At 57.1% G+C, this 15,212-nt stretch overlaps 1 protein-coding gene across 2 annotated transcripts in view; it reads right to left on the bottom strand.

Moving 5' to 3' along the window:
- Positions 1-15,212, bottom strand: part of SORCS2 (sortilin related VPS10 domain containing receptor 2) — a 502,479-nt gene that overhangs the window by 189,414 nt on the left and 297,853 nt on the right. For both annotated transcript variants that reach the window (XM_063107926.1, XM_063107927.1), the window contains exon 3: positions 12,895-12,994. In XM_063107926.1, the coding sequence (XP_062963996.1) occupies positions 12,895-12,994 (100 nt within the window). The remainder of the gene's footprint in view (positions 1-12,894; positions 12,995-15,212) is intronic.

Here is a 15,212-nt window from a genome sequence, read left to right on the forward strand (position 1 = left end):
GATAGCAAGACGGGCGACGGGTTGTCTCTGTAAATGTGGGGGACGTGGACGGGCCCTGCCCTTGTGCCTGCCAGTGCCTGGCTTGGGAACCGTCCTCCCCTTACCCCTGCCATGTGACCCACAGGAAACATGTGACCCAGCCCAGCCAATCAGAGCATCCGCTCCCGGGGCTCTGCTCCCTGCTTCAGGAATGGGGCACGTGGCCCTGGTCAGCATCCTGTCTCAGAAAGCCACATGCCCAGTCAGGTCGTAAAGGAAGGCTCTGCTCCCCTGGCTTTCTTGCCAGGCCAGGAAGGACTTGGATTCTAGTATATCCCCTTCCTCAGCATCTCATGTTAGTGTGGCTGCTCTGCCTGTCTGGTTAGAGACGGTCCCTGGCTGCCTCTCCTCTCGGTCCCCATGGGACTGCTGAAAATGGCTATTCCCACTGACATGCCCTCTCCGCTCGGACACACGGCCCCACTCTTACACCTACCATGCAAGCGTGAGGCACGCTGGCATAAAGGTTACGAGCACACTCTCCGGCACGACATGCCCTGGGTTCAAATCCTGGCTCCTAACTGTGGCCCTGACCCTGCTCTGGGCCTCCGTTTCCTCATCTGTGAGTTGGGATGAAAATACTCGTACGTCATAAACTCAGTGGTGCGGAAGCCTGGCTTCGAGCAGGCACGTAGCAAACGTCAGCTTTTATTACGAAGCTCCTTGATGACTTTAATGATGAGGGAGAGGGGCCCCATCTTGGACCCACACGGATGGTGGATCTCGTGGCAACAGCAGAGCCTCCAAGGAAAGAGAGTTGCTGCCCATGAGGCAAAAGCTCAGCCACAACTGATGCCTCACCTGTGACACCAAGAGAGGGACTCGGAGCTTCCCCAGGTGCTCCAGACAAAGGGTTGTTGGAGCATCCCTGTCCCCCGATGATGGATCCACTAGACAGCGAGGTGCAAGACGGGTCAGAGCCTGCAAAGGTTCTCATCTTTGGGCCCAGCAATTCTAATCAAGGAAGGTATCTGGGGGAAATCTTTCCCTCTTGTTTTAAAGAGAGATGATTATTATCTTTGCACAAGAAGATGTGATCCTACGTTGCTATGATGAAAGAAAACAGGAAGTAAGCTAAGTGCCCAAAGCAGAATCCACAGATGTTGGCCCAAAGTGAACATTTCAGGCATGTGGGGGACTGCATTTTTAGACTAAGTTTTGTCAACGATTGCTTTTTAACCAATCTGTTCATACATAGATTCATCTCTTCAAAATGATGTTCCAGGCACGGTGCCAGGCGTTGGATGGACAGAATGGCCAAAGAGACATAGCTCCTGCCCTGGGGATACTTCCCATGGGGGGAGGAAGACAGACTCACATAGCAAACGGACACATCGTGCATCACTACAGACTAATCTGTGTGCAGGGAAGAGCAGAAAGACCTACAGGGGGTTTTGAGCTGGTCTGGGGCTGTGGGATCTGAACCTCAGTTGTTACCCATGGAGTTACAGGAGTTACCCACAGAGAATGGGGTGGGGGAGGTGGGCGAGGAATGTGTCTGGAGTGGGGGACGTGGCAAAGGTCCCAGGCTGGGAGAGAGTCCACTGCTGGTGGCCAGTTGGCCTGCAGGCCCTGAGATGAGTTTGGAGAGGGGGCAGGGCCAGATCGGACAGCCTGGATTGATTACACACCGAGAAGATCAGATGCTTGCAAGAGGCTCTCAGTGTGTGGGAGGGATGGGTGGCCCAGGCATAGCTGGGCTCTGGAAGCACAGGGAGGCAGTTTAGGGAGGACCAGGTGACCATGATGAGGCTGCTGGAGTCAGGCAAGAGGCTGCAGCAGCGGCAGAGGATACGGAGAGAGGTCCTGCTATCAAGAGGTCGACTCGGAGGAGTCCAGGATGGGTGAAATTCAGAGGGCGGTGCTGAGGCTCATGCCCGGGTCTCTGCCCTATGCCTCCACGTGTATGTGACGCCTGTAGAAGACCAGTTTTGATTGACAGGGCACACGTGGATTCTGCAGCCATGGGGCAGAGTGGCCATAGGAAAGAAAACAGGTGCTGATGCCTTAAAAAGAAAGGTAGCGAAGGCTGGAAATTCCCTTGGCCTACCGAGGGCCTCCCTCAATCTGGGGATCCCCTGTTGCAGAAATCACTTCCTAATTTAAACTATTTTTACCAGGCACTGATCCTTTGAGCTTTCTAAGAGCCCCTACTGCACAAGGGATAAAAACATGATTTGCCACTATTTTCTAAATGCATGTTTTTGAAGGGAAGAGGGATGGAATTCAGGCTGTGGCAAACACAGCTTATTGGATGTAGTTTCCTAAATTCTGTTCTCGCCTAACAGGGAAGCTGAGCGTGCACTGTGGGAAACACGACTGGGCACGTGTCCTCACGTGAGGCTCGTGTCCTGCCCATGCCTGTGCCTGCATCACCGCTGCACAGGATGAAGCAGCTGACCTCTGGTGCCATGGGACATGGTCACCCTGAACGCCTGGGTCCCCTCAGCTGTGCTCAGGCACCAGGGATAAACCTGCCGCCTCTTCTCCCGCCCAAGTGACAGCGCCTTTGCATTATTTACCATGTTCCGAGCTGGCCAGACTCTGTCACTGGGATGGAGGCCACATGCGATATTGTGATAAGGTTGTGGATGGGTCAGGAGGTGGGGAGGCCATAAGTGAGGAGGAGGGAGCCTTCCCAGTGCCAGGCCCCTCCTTGGGGCAGGCAGAGCAATGCAGTGGAGCAAGCCCTTCAGGTGCCCAGGCAGAGGAGACAAAAGGCAGGACCAGGGCAGAGGCGGTGCCGTGTTTGAGCCTCAGCTCTGCCTGGTGACCATGACTAAGTCCCTCAATGTGTCTGAGCCACTGTTGGCACAGTGGCCACCCACCTCCCTGGTCATGATGGAGAAAAGATGGATCTGGACAAGGAAGCTTCTATGGCCTGAAAGTTTGTGCCCCCCAAATTTGAGTGTTGAAATCATAACCCCAAAGTATTTGCAGGTGGGGCCACTGGGAGGAATCAGGGCATGAGGGTGGGGCCCTCAGGATGGGATGAGCGCCCTTAGAAGACGAGGCCAGGAGCTGGCTAGCCCTCTTTTTGCCATGTGAGGACACAGAGAGAAGATGGCCGTCTGCACGCCAGGAAGAGAGCCCTCACCAGAACCCGACCGTGCTAGTGCCCTGATCTTGGAAATTGCAGCCTTCAGAACTGTGAGAAACAAGTGTTTGTTGTTTAAGCACCCAGTTTATGGCGTTTTTTTATAGCAGCCCACACTGACCAAGTCAGAGGTGCACTCTGGCTTTCCCTGAAGACAGCCAGCAAAAGGCTCCAACTTATGGAGCCCATGAGGGCAGGCAGGTGCCTGCAAACCCCAGGGCCCCCAGGGCCTGCAGAGCTATGTGCAAGTCTGCTGATGTGGTGGGGTAAGGGTGGGTTTGGGCACCAGAGAGATGAGGGCCCAAAGCCCACTTACCACGGCAGCCCTTGCTGGCTGGGGCCTCGGGCTGGTTGGCGGGCCTTGGTGAGACTGTCCTCGTCTCCAATGTGGTGGTCACAGTCACTGTCTTGGGGGTGTTGCTCATGCCCTGGGCGGCTCCCTGAGGCCCTCAGGTCCTCCTCCTGCCCCCTGGCGGGCTACTCTCCCCTCACTCCCTCCAGCCCCAGTGGATAGACACAGGTAAACAGCCACCGAGCTCAGAACCCGGCACATAGTAGGTCTCCATCTGCTGGGTTCCCGGAGCACTGCAGGAAGAAGACCGGGGTCCTCAGTGCACACGTGGGCAGCCCCGGGTGGCCTTGCTACGTGTGGCTGTACTTTTTGGCTCTGGTCTCTGTGAGGTGTTAGATTCCACACTCTCCTCAGAAGAGGGCAAATCCAGAGTCTGCTTCCCTCTACGTTTTATTAGTTCCAGAGGCGAGAGGCCCACGAGACTTGTTTTCTGAGAAGCTAGGGCTTTTTTTCCTTTCTCTCACTCTCCCCTACAATAACCTATTGGCTTTAAGAGGGGATAATTTTCCATGCATTAGGCTGAAGTTTCAGGGGCTCCTCTGTTTCTGAGACCAAAGTGCCGCACACCGACAGGCCCAGCTGAGCCAATTTCCTCCTGGACAGGAGAGGCTGGCCAGCTAGCAAGGAAAATGGAACGTCGCTGATTGGAAGGGAAGGTCCATTTAGCCCGAGCTGTATTTCCAGTCCCCACAGGGATGCATTCTCTGGCATCTCCTACCACCAGGCAGGGGCTGCCACCCTGATCAGTAACAGACCTCAGAGGACCCGGCTGCACCCTGAGTGCCAAACCCCAGGGGAGGCCTGGGGATGGAAAGGGTGTTCCAGGGACCCTGGCTTTGTTCTCAGACAGCTGGGAGCTCTCCTCCACATCACCTCTGAACTCCCCCAGCAGAGGATCGACACCCCAGCCCCCTCTGCCTCCTCTTTTGTGCTGAGGCTGACCAGAGAACTCAGGATCCAACAGGAAAAGAGACCAGGGAGCCTGTCCCAGGTTGGGGCAGCATCCTCTGAGGGGTCACTTTAAGAATCAGAACCAGCAGTGGGTACATGCAGCTTTTCCTACTGCCAGCCCTGACCACTGTCCTGGAGCTGGCCTGGCCACCCTGAGCCTCCTGGGCATTGCCCCTGGATGCCCCAGGCTGGTGGACTGTGTGTCCCATCCTGGGCCTTCCATGTTTGCCCTAAGGTCTGCTGCTGCTTCAGGGCTCCTCATCTCAGAGAACGGCACCCCCTCACCCTCTGCTCATGCCAGAAGGCTGGGGCATCACCTAATGAACAGGCTGTGTCCTAACCCTGTCCTGCCCATCAGGCTCAGACTGATCATCTCTCACCTGGACATCACCTCACAGGTGTCAGGGGCAGCACAGACACCATGGGATAGATAATAGTTGAATGAGTGAATGAGTGGATGGATGGATGGATGGATGGATGGATGGATGGATGGATGGATGGATGATGGATGGATGGATGATGGATGGATGGATGGATGGATGGATGGATGGATGGAGGACTTTCCCCATCTCTCACTCTCCTTCGGTCCACTCTGGTCTCCTCACCACAGCAGAGGTCCTGCACATTGCTGGGGTCAATGAGCACACAAAGTGTGCCACTCAGTGACCCTGTCTTGCTGCCTGCCAGGCTGCACATTCAAGCTGGAATCCTGGAATCAAAGAGGCCGACTCTTGCTTTCATGCTGTTTTGTGCCTACATTTATCTTTAATGTGGTTTCACCATCACATCAGCACACTGCGTGCTGCGTACTAAAGCAGGGTACCGGGCTTCGCGTGGAGTGGCTGCCCCTCATGCTCTCCCCACCCCATCCCAGCTATGCCTCTGGCCTAGGACACTTTCTCAAAATGTTGTCTTTAAACAAGCTCTGCTGACAGTTCTGATGTCCACCGTTCAAAAAAAATGGCAGGCCACTTGATGGAGAGGACGGGCTGCAGCGGTGCCCTTCACCTGGGGTAACCAGCACACCCCTGGGCATCCCACGGCCCCACCCATGGGGAAGGCTCTCTCCAAGCTCCCGAGTGAATGCCTCGCCCGGGGCGGCCTGGGATCCCCCACCAGCAGCCTGCACACATCTTGCCTGGAGAGCTTCAGCCGCGGATGGCCTCAACTTGCAAGCACGTGGCACTCAGAGGGCCATGAATGCTCCCTGGGAGTCACAATCAATAGCAGAAACAGAAGCCAGCAAGACCCGCCCACCTCTCACCCAGCCCCACCTCAGGGCTGTCTCAGGGCAAAGGAGCACACACCATGAGGGCATGTCCAGCGGCACCTCCAGCGGCTTCTCACGCAGGTGGCAGCTCTGGTGCAGGCCCAGGTCCTAGGTGTGGCAAGGCATCCTGAGCTTGAGCACCAAGTACAAGGCAGTGGCCACACCTTGGACCGTGGGAGGCACAGGCACAGGTGCGCCAACTCTGCAGCAGCCCAAGACCAGGTGTGGGCCCTTCCGCCTCACCTCCTGAGGCTAAATGTGTGTCTCAACCTCCCTTCCCACCCACAACGGAATGGCAATTCCTCCCAGAGGTGACAGAGAGGATGGGCTTGTTTCAGGAGTGTCGGTCCAGGGTCAGGGTCAAGGGCAGGTCCAGGGAGAGACACACAATGGCGTTTCCACCCTTCTTGAGTCCCAGCTGTGTGCTGGGCACTGGGCCCTGCACGCCACGTGCACTGGCTCTACCTCTTGGAGCAGCCTCGTGGGTGGAGTCATTGGCTCCCACCAATTGGTGTTTTATAATTCAGACACTTAATCTTAGCCACCAGGGGCCAGGCATGGTGCCACAAAGTCATGCATCACTCCATTTTATCCCCCGCACAACCTGACGAGGTGGGTAGTACTATAATCCTCATTTACACATGGAGAATGGAGAGCTCTGGAAGGGGAGAAACTGGGATTCAAACCCCCCTCAAAGGCTGTGCTCCCCACTGTCGATCAGCCCTTCCTCGTGGCACATGACCTATCAGATGCTTGGGCCCAGGCACAGGGAGATGCTGGCCAAACACTCAGGAATAATGATTTCCAAGCAAAATTCAACACAGCCACATAAGCGTTCGTAACACCTGCTGCGTAGAAAATTTTAAAAGGGTCCACCCTTGAAGCATATGGTCAGATTCTGGACTCCTCAAGCCTCTGCACACAGAGTTCAAGACCCCATGTGGCACACGAGGCTGCTGCTCCCCAGCCTGGACGTGAGTGGCCAAGGGTGCCCTTCCCGGTGCCCGCGGAGCCACAGAAGAGGGTCTGGGGTCACCACATCCAGAGAACCTGGGCTAATCTTGGCTTATTGTGGGGTTGACCACCACCACACACCGCTCTGGCCCAAAAAAAGGAGAGGGAAGAAAACCCTGGGTGCGCCAAGAGGTCAGGGTTGGCAGGAAGGGGAGGCAGGGGCCACAAAGCCCCACGAAGCTGAGGCACCATCACCCCACCTTCCTGGTGGGGACTCTGAGGTGCAGAGAACTTGGAAACTGGCATTAGCTACTTGGCAGCTCTGAGGCCCATGACCTGGAGGCAGGGCCTTGGTGACCCGCAGGACAGGCAGTTTCGGGTGGGGACAGAGCTGCTCCCAGGCAGCAGGGGCAGAGGACAGGGCGGTACTGACGTGGTCCTGCAGGCCTGGGGCAAATGCTGACTCTGCTACCCGCTGACTGGGGGCCTTGGGGAAGCTCCTTGACCTGTCTGGGCCTCTTCCTTTCTCGGGTGAGGTGGCACGTGCGTCCCTAGCCCGTGCAGTGTCGCAAGGCTGACGTACGTGTGTGATGCCCCTAATACCAGGCCTGCTCTTTACGAAGGGCCTTCAGAGCTCCAGCCATTCTTCATCACACCCAGCACTGCCTCTGCCAAGCGGATGTTTTTACTCTCTGAGACACTCTGAGCTTCTCGAAGACAAGGTTTTGGTTTGATTCACTCCCTGGTCCTAAACGCTTGGCAGGTGGCCGTTCCTCATAAAGACCGGGGTGAGTAAGCAGAATGGACGGACAGATGATCTGATGGAGATCCTGTCCTGTCCTTGTGCTCGGGAGTCACCTGCCCAGGGGGCTCCTGGTGGGGGGTGGGCCAGGGGGTCCTGAGACTTTGCATTTTCCTGGCTCATCAGTTAGACATAAAGATTTTTGGTGAAAATGTGTGTGTGATTTTAGTATTCAAACTAACACCAATACATAATGGAGTCAGATGAAAATTCACATGAATGTTTAATATGAAACACGACACTGGAAAGCAGTTCCATGCCCGGGCCAGCTCCTCTGGGCTGTGCCCTCACCCCCTGTGGTGCCATGCGGTTCTCGGGGCGAGCTGGAAGGCAGCTAATGTGGGAATTGCAGGCAGCTCGGAAGGCATGTGGGGATGTTTGGGGATTGTCAGGGCGCCCCAGGCCTCAGGTTATACCATGACAATAGTAGAATGTCCTGCGCAGGGAGCTCTGATTATAATGCAGACAAGACAAAAATAAAAGGGAACTCATTCTGTGAGACAGGTTGCAAAGTGGTCTCCTAAGAAGCTATAAAGTGCTGCTCAGCCTGTAATTGCTGCTAAATGGACCCCCTAACAGTATTCACGTCTTCCTGCAAAACCGTCCATCACTGGGGCCCTTTCCTTATTCCTCCCACAAACGGGCAGCAGGGGAGGTGCAGTTCGGACTCTCAAAGGTTCTAGAAGGTTAGAGCTGTTTGTCCAGTTCACTTCTGCTCCCCAGTGCCCACCAAGGCCCCCAGCACACAGTAGGTGGTCAGTCTGCATCTGTTATCCACAAGACTGGACAGAGGGTTCTCTCCCCAGCACGAGGCACACAGCCTGGCTCTTAGCAGGGCCTTGACCCACATCTGTTGAATGGACAGATATTAGTGTTGAGAGGGGCTTGGAGATCTGCCCAACCCGCCCTCTTGCAGGGGAGACAGCCAAGGCACGGGGCAGACAGGGCAGAGTCGGGATCATGCCCCTGTGGTCTCATCCCTGCCTGCTGATCTTCTCCCAGTATCTTTCTGGGAGGAGACCAGCAGAGCCAGGATGTTTGAGCTGGGAGAGGCTTGGAGAGGCTTCAGTTCAACCTTCTCGTCTTCTGGATGGGAAACTGAGGCCCAGAGAGGAACTAGCATCTGCCCGGTGTCACACAGTTCAGCAGCCATCGGACAGAGCTCATGCATACTGAAGAGCTGCCGAATTCCAACTTCCAGCAGAGTGGGCAGGGCTAGGCTGGCCTAGACATGGGGAACACCGCGGATCCCTGGAACTTTGCTGCAGGGGTGCTTGGGGGTCTGGCAGACCTGGGTTTGAATCTGAATCCTTGTTCAAGGCCAAGTACAATGTGTCAGGGCATGCCTTTTTCAATCTACCAGCAGAGCAACCTTGGGCAGACCTCTGAGCTTCCAGAGCCTCCACTTTCCCACCTGGGCAACAGAGGTGACAATGCAAACTCCCAAGGCACATCCCCCCACCCACGTAACTGAGTATGAAGGACACCTGCTTCCAGCCAGGGCCTGGCAGGTGGTGAACGATGCACCCAGCAAGTGGGAGGTGAGCGGGTGAAGGAAGGAGGCTTCTCCTCCACACCGCACGGGGGTCTCTCTCCCGGAAGCCTCCCACCCCGCCCCCCAGTGCACTGCATCTGCATTTCCTGAGAACCAGCCCCTGTGGCTTCTTCCTTACCTTAAATTAGGTTTTTTCTGTAACAGTGACTGCGGCTTTTCTGCCTTTGAATGCCTTTGAAATCAAATCAAACCAAGCTCCCACCCGCTGCAAGCCCTCTGTCTAACTGTGTGCCAAGCTTTATTCTAAGGACTTTGCTTATATTAACTCACATGATCCTTATCAGCTATTATGACCCTACTCTACCCGCAAGGAAACTGAGGCATGGAGAGATTAACTAACTTGCCCACAGTTGTGCTGCTAGTGAATGTGGAGGCGGCAGCCTGCAGCTCGGGTCACTGCTCACCTTGGCCTCTGAGCCTACAGGCTGCCCAGCCTCCCGGACCTTGTGCCCTTCCAGGCAGGCAGGATCTGTCCCCAGTCCCACTCAGCATGTGGCCTGTCCACAGCTCTGTGCACAGAGGAGCCAATGCTTCATTCATGAGAGGCAAAGCTCAGGCTGCCAGGAGTCCTGCAGGGAAACATACACTGCCCTGTTGTTAGATAACAGATGGCCACCTCGTTTCTCTCACTGATAACTCATCTGTTCTGGAAGCACAGAGGTGTGGGAGCCCAGGCCAACAGCAGGCAGCCTGACTCAGGCCTGGGGAACCAGGCTGGGCCACAGGGCCAGGGCAATGCCCCTGAACATCAGGCACAACCACCTGACGGGCCTTCGCTCCACAGGACAGGTCTCGGCCCTCTCACAAGCTCTTCTCTTTCTAAGAATAGTGGCCACAGGAGCGCTTGTGGGGGCTTCCTTCGGGCCAGGCTCTGTCTGAGCAGCTGAGAAGTAGAGCCTCCTTAATCCCATCAACACTACAGTGTAGACGCTGTTATTATGGGAAACTGGGAACCAGATGCGTTCAGAATTTGCTCAAGGTCGCCAAGCTAGTGAGCTGTGGAGCCGGAGCGACGCTCAGCCAGAGAAAGGAGTGGGCCGCCCTCTCACCCCGAGCCCACGTCGGCCACGCTCGGCCCCCACACGCGGCACCTCCACGCTGCTCGGCCTGCCCTGCCTCCACGACACACGGCCGTGGCTGGAGTCCCAGGGCCCGTGGAAGCAACTAGCTCAGGCCTCAGTGGGCCTCTCAGTGCCCTCATCCCGGGGCTGCAGAGGGTGGCCTTCCAGAGGGAGGGTGGGTTCAGTCCTGAGGTGGGGGAAGCTCAGGGAGAGGTCAGGGCAGGGACAGAGGCCAGGCACTCCTGCCACTCTGCTCCTGCCACCTGGGGTCCAGCAGGAAGCCACGTCAGTGTGTCAGCAGGAAAGGGAGGAGGGCTGTGGGCTTCCCTTGGGGCCATGGGAAGGGGGCTGGGGAGGCTGTTCCCCAGCGTGGCTTGGGATGGGCAGTTGTGCGTGGAGAGAAGGGTGCTGCCCCCGCCTGCAGCGCCCACCCCTCAGCCCAGCCCAGAACAGAAGGCTGGATTCGCCTCCTGTGGCTGCTGTCCCAAACTGCCCAAACTTTGTGGCTCGAAACAGGAATTTATTCTCTCTTAGTCATGGAGCACGCAAGTCTAAAACCAAGGTGTCGGCAGGGCAGGTTCCTTCTCGAGGCGCCAGGAGACCCGTTCCCTAGCCTTCTCCGGCTTCCGGAGGCGCCTGCGCTCCTGGGCTCCCGGGCCTTCCTGGGCTCCCGGGCCTTCCTTGCCTCCCCCTAAGCTCTGCTTCCACTGCCCGGGGTCCTTCTGCTCCTGCCTCTCCGCCCACCTCTATGAGGACCCTGTGATTACCCTGAGCCCACCGGATAATCCAGGATAACCTCCCCGTCGCAAGATCCTTCACTTAATCCCACTTGCAAAGTCCCTTTTGCCATATAAGGTGACATTCGTAGGTTCCAACAATCGGTGCAGGGACATCTTGGGGGCAGCTATTCAGCCTCTAGTAAGTGGCAGTTATGAGCGAGGCTCTGCCTGGCACTTACCTGGCAAGTCCCTTCAATCACAGGTGAAGACACCTGGGGCTCAGAGCACTGAGGGACCCTCCTGATGTCCCCTCACTGGGGGCACCTGGCAAAGCTGGACTGAAGACAGGGACTCCCCAGACCAGGTGCTGTCCCTCAGACCACCTGCAAATGCAGCATCTGTTCCCAAGCAGGCCTGAGAAAGAGACCTGGGCTCAATACACACACAGGCTCACCTTTGTCTCGCAGTGGAGTCACAACGACCCCAGTGAGACGGGAAAGGGCCAGGCAGGGGGTGGCGTCTGCCCTTGCTCCTGGCCAGCATTGAGGTCTCTCCTGCAAACAAAGGCTTCCGCTGCTCTTGGAGCATGGACAATGCCCTCCACTCTTGCTTTGGACTCAGATGAAGCTGGGTTCACACCCAGGCCTCCCACCACTGGCTGCATGACTGGGTAAGACTCACTGCCCCCTGCCTCGATTTTCTGCCTCCTTCCTTGGGCTGTTGTGGGAGGGATTGAGGTTAGGCACGTGAAGCCCCAGAGCAAAGTCTAGAAAGGATCAGGGGAGGCTCAGATGAACCCACCCCCTCTCTGCCCTTATGCCCAAGACATTTCCTTCTGGGCAGGCGCCTGTGTCCCTGGGGCAAGGTCTCCCTCATCTGCCCCCTGCAGCAGCCCTCCCCCCCTCTGCATCCCAATTCTGTCCATCAGGAAGTGTTTACAGCAGCAGCAGTCAGAGAGAGGAAAAAATAAAGCAAAACAACCTCTTCAGAAAGAAAGATGACATCCCATTAAAAAGCGCAGCTGATACTGCCTAGACAGCCAGTCTGCACCCTGATTGTCACATTCCACCGGTGACTGCGCCGGGGCCAAGTTCAAGCACACACCGGATCCTCTGAGCCCCTGAGCCTTCCCTCATTGTGGGCATCGCAACTGTCCAGCACCCTCTGCACCGCCACCGTCCAGCATCGACGGCTCTGGTTGCGGGGTGCTCTGTTCACTTACAGAAGTCGCGCAGGATTGCGGCTGCTTGGGTCTCCTTTAAAGTCAGCGTTAAAGCAACTGCGGGTGCCGCACGCCAAGCACTACACAGGGGCTCTGGGCACCGAATCCGAGCTTTCACAGCTCCCTGTGCGAGAGGCGGGTTACATCCCATTCTCCCAAGGAAACAGCCACAGAGAGCTGAGCTGGGATTCCGCCTGACCTGTCCGAGTCTCTTTCTGTGACCTTGAGCTGCTTCTGCGAATAAACTCATGTGGGCAGGACAGCTTTGCCCAGGTGCATCCCAGACAGCATTCTGGGGTCACAAGGTGGCCAGGGTGCAAGCACACCTTCGCGGGAGGGGTCTCCTCCCAGGACCTGGCAGTGGGGAGCCGTGGAAAGACAAAGTTCTGAATGTACAGTCAGCCAGCAAGCAGTGTCAGGACCCCCCAGACCAAGACGATGGCGGTAGCGCTCCAAGGAAAAGTCAAAGCCGAAGCAAAACCAGACCAATGCAAACCCTTCAGAAGAAAGCGCTGCGTGACGCTGCCTCCCGACGACTCCAGCCCAGGGACAGCAGCTCTACCTGCTCCCCAACACCCCACCTCCTGCGTGTCTGCCCCACGGATGCTGCATCCAGGGTGGGGGGAGACAAACATACTCCTGATAAGCAGGAAGCCCCTTCCCCAAGGGCCTCCCTGGTGGTGTAAAACACATTCACCAAAATGGATTAAGGCACAACTGGGAAGGGTGACCAGAGAGAGCTAGGAGGTCAACGCCCCCACTCTGGCCACCATTCCGAAACAGGACCAGGCAGCGGTGTCCTGGCTCATGTGACGCAGGTGGGACCGTGAAGGCAGGAGCCTGGACAGCGGTAGCCCTGGCCCAGCGCATACCTTTCTCTTGTTGGCCGGGCAGATGTAGAAGTTGTCGACAATAGTGGTGACGCCGGGCTGGAGAGTGAGCTTGGTGTAGGATGTCCCAAAATCTGACGACCTGGGGGAACAAGGGGACAATTGTCAGCCACGTGCCCTCCAGCACAGCATCTATGCAGCCCACGACAGAGCCAGCACCAGCCACATGCCAGTGAGACTGTCCTTGCCACTCTCCCAGGGGGCAGCATGTCCCCTCCCCTGGGGACATGGAGGACTTACTCAGGTCTGGAGCTTGCATTTGAAGTCAGGTCCTCCTGACTGGAATCCCAGCCAGTCTCCTCCTGGATGCCTGATATGTGCCAGGCACTTCTAGGTCCTTCCATCTCTTTGACTCCTCACAAACCCCTGACAGACATGTCACTATGTCCATCTCACTATTGACCAGAGGAGGCTCAGAGGGGATAGATTCTTGCCTGAAACCACTCGGCTAGTAAGTGGTCCATCCGATGCCGAGCTGGCATCCTGTGTCCTGCACAGACCTTCATCGACTGTGCCGAGGCCTCACAGTGGCCGGCCTGCGTGTCCATTTCCTTTTCTGGACTCCTCCAGGGAGCTCCACCCTCCACCCTGATGCCACCCCAAGCACAGGATGGCAGGGGACAGGGCAAAGGTACCAGAGCTCAGGCAGCTGCTGGAGAATCAGACCCCAAGCCCCGTGCTGGGCTCACCGCCTTGCAGCTCAGTACCACCTTGGGCAGCCCCTCCTGGTTTCTGGGCCCGCGCTCCTCCCCTGTAACCGGGGGGATGCAGGCAAGAATCTCTGCGCTTGCTGAGCTCTGAAACACCCCAGCTCAGCAGCAACAAGGGGGAGCGAGGCCATCCACCAAAGGCCATTGCACATCTGTGGTCGGAAGCCACAGATACATCAGGACATAGGGTTAAGTCTGCATAAGGTCCCAGTGACCTAAAACCAACATCCCTTTTCCTCTCCCATTAAAATAGGTGGGAATTGCAGCAGGAACCCAGGCTGCATTGGAGGGGGCAGCCAGGTCCTCGGGGCGGGGTCTCCCATCCCTGCCCTGAGCTGTAAATGTGCAATTCTAGAGATGTTGGGGTTCGAGAGCTCCTCTCAGTCATCTTCTGATGGGTGAGCAAACACAGACCCAGGTGGGGAAAGGACCCACGCCCGCTGAGCTCCTGCTGTGTACAGTGTCCTGTGGGGCCTTTCCCAGTCTAATCACTGCTGAGACCTGCTGGAGGGAGCCGAGCTCAGAAGGTCGTGGGAGGGAGTCACCAGCCTGGGTGAGGGGAGGTGGGCTGGAATCCAGGAGCTGTGGTGCTCCCCCTCAGACCCCAGTGCCACATGGGGCCCGGGCGCTAACCCTGGCTCTGACCCAGCTGCACTGTCTTGTTGTGTGGCTTGGGCTGCCCCTTCCCCTCTCTGCCCCTGGGAGGGGCTGGACCAGGGTGGTGCTTCTCAGACTTGCCCTAGGTGCCTGGATGTGCCAGGGAGCTGAGGGGAGCCACCACCCACTGGGAGTTTCATAATTCCCTTCCACAATACAACCATCGGTGGTTTCTACGTGGATCTGTTTCCTCCCTAAATATTCAGGTGAAATTGAGGCTCCAGGAAAATGAGTTGCGTTTATCATCTCTGGGCTTGGTGGTCACGTGGCCACACGTCCCCAGAGATGACATGGCTGGAGAGAACAAAGTGCCCCGTGAGGATGTAATTAGGGAGCGCTTACTCTCAAAGCCTCAGAGAATTGATTTTGTTCGGGAAGGAGGGAGCGAGAGGCCCATGAGCAGAGGATCGACCCAGAGACCCTGAAATTCCAGAGCCCCTGCAGAAGCAAATGGCTGTCCACGAGCTCCACGCAGGTGAAGCCCCTCTGGGCCTCCTCCCCCGTCCCCCCACCCCAGCCTGGCCATCTCTAAGACCTGCCTCCTGATCCTGCCTCCCACACAGCTCACAAGGTACCCGTTTTCTCCATCCCCACCACCCACACGCCCACCTCAGCCACACACCTTGCCGGGGTCCAGCTGCCTCCCCTGTTCCCCACCTTGGCCAGGGCTGGGCCTGCGGCAGGCAGCACGGGGACAAAGGCCCTGCTGCCTAGAAATCCACCTCTAGTGGGGCAAGGGGAGGTGGAGGGTTGACGACAGATAAAGAGGCAAGAACGTGACAGCACAGGTGTGGGGTGTGACGAGTGCTGGGAGAAGAACCACAGTGTGGGGGCGATGGCGGGGTGACAGGGGATCGCTGTCTCACAGACGGTGCCAGGGAAGGGTCGGGCAGTGGCCCCCAAGTCCACATCCCCCCAGAACCTGTGAGTGGA

This window comes from Cynocephalus volans, chromosome 9, assembly GCF_027409185.1.
Source record: "Cynocephalus volans isolate mCynVol1 chromosome 9, mCynVol1.pri, whole genome shotgun sequence".
Taxonomy (NCBI): Eukaryota; Metazoa; Chordata; class Mammalia; order Dermoptera; family Cynocephalidae; genus Cynocephalus; species Cynocephalus volans.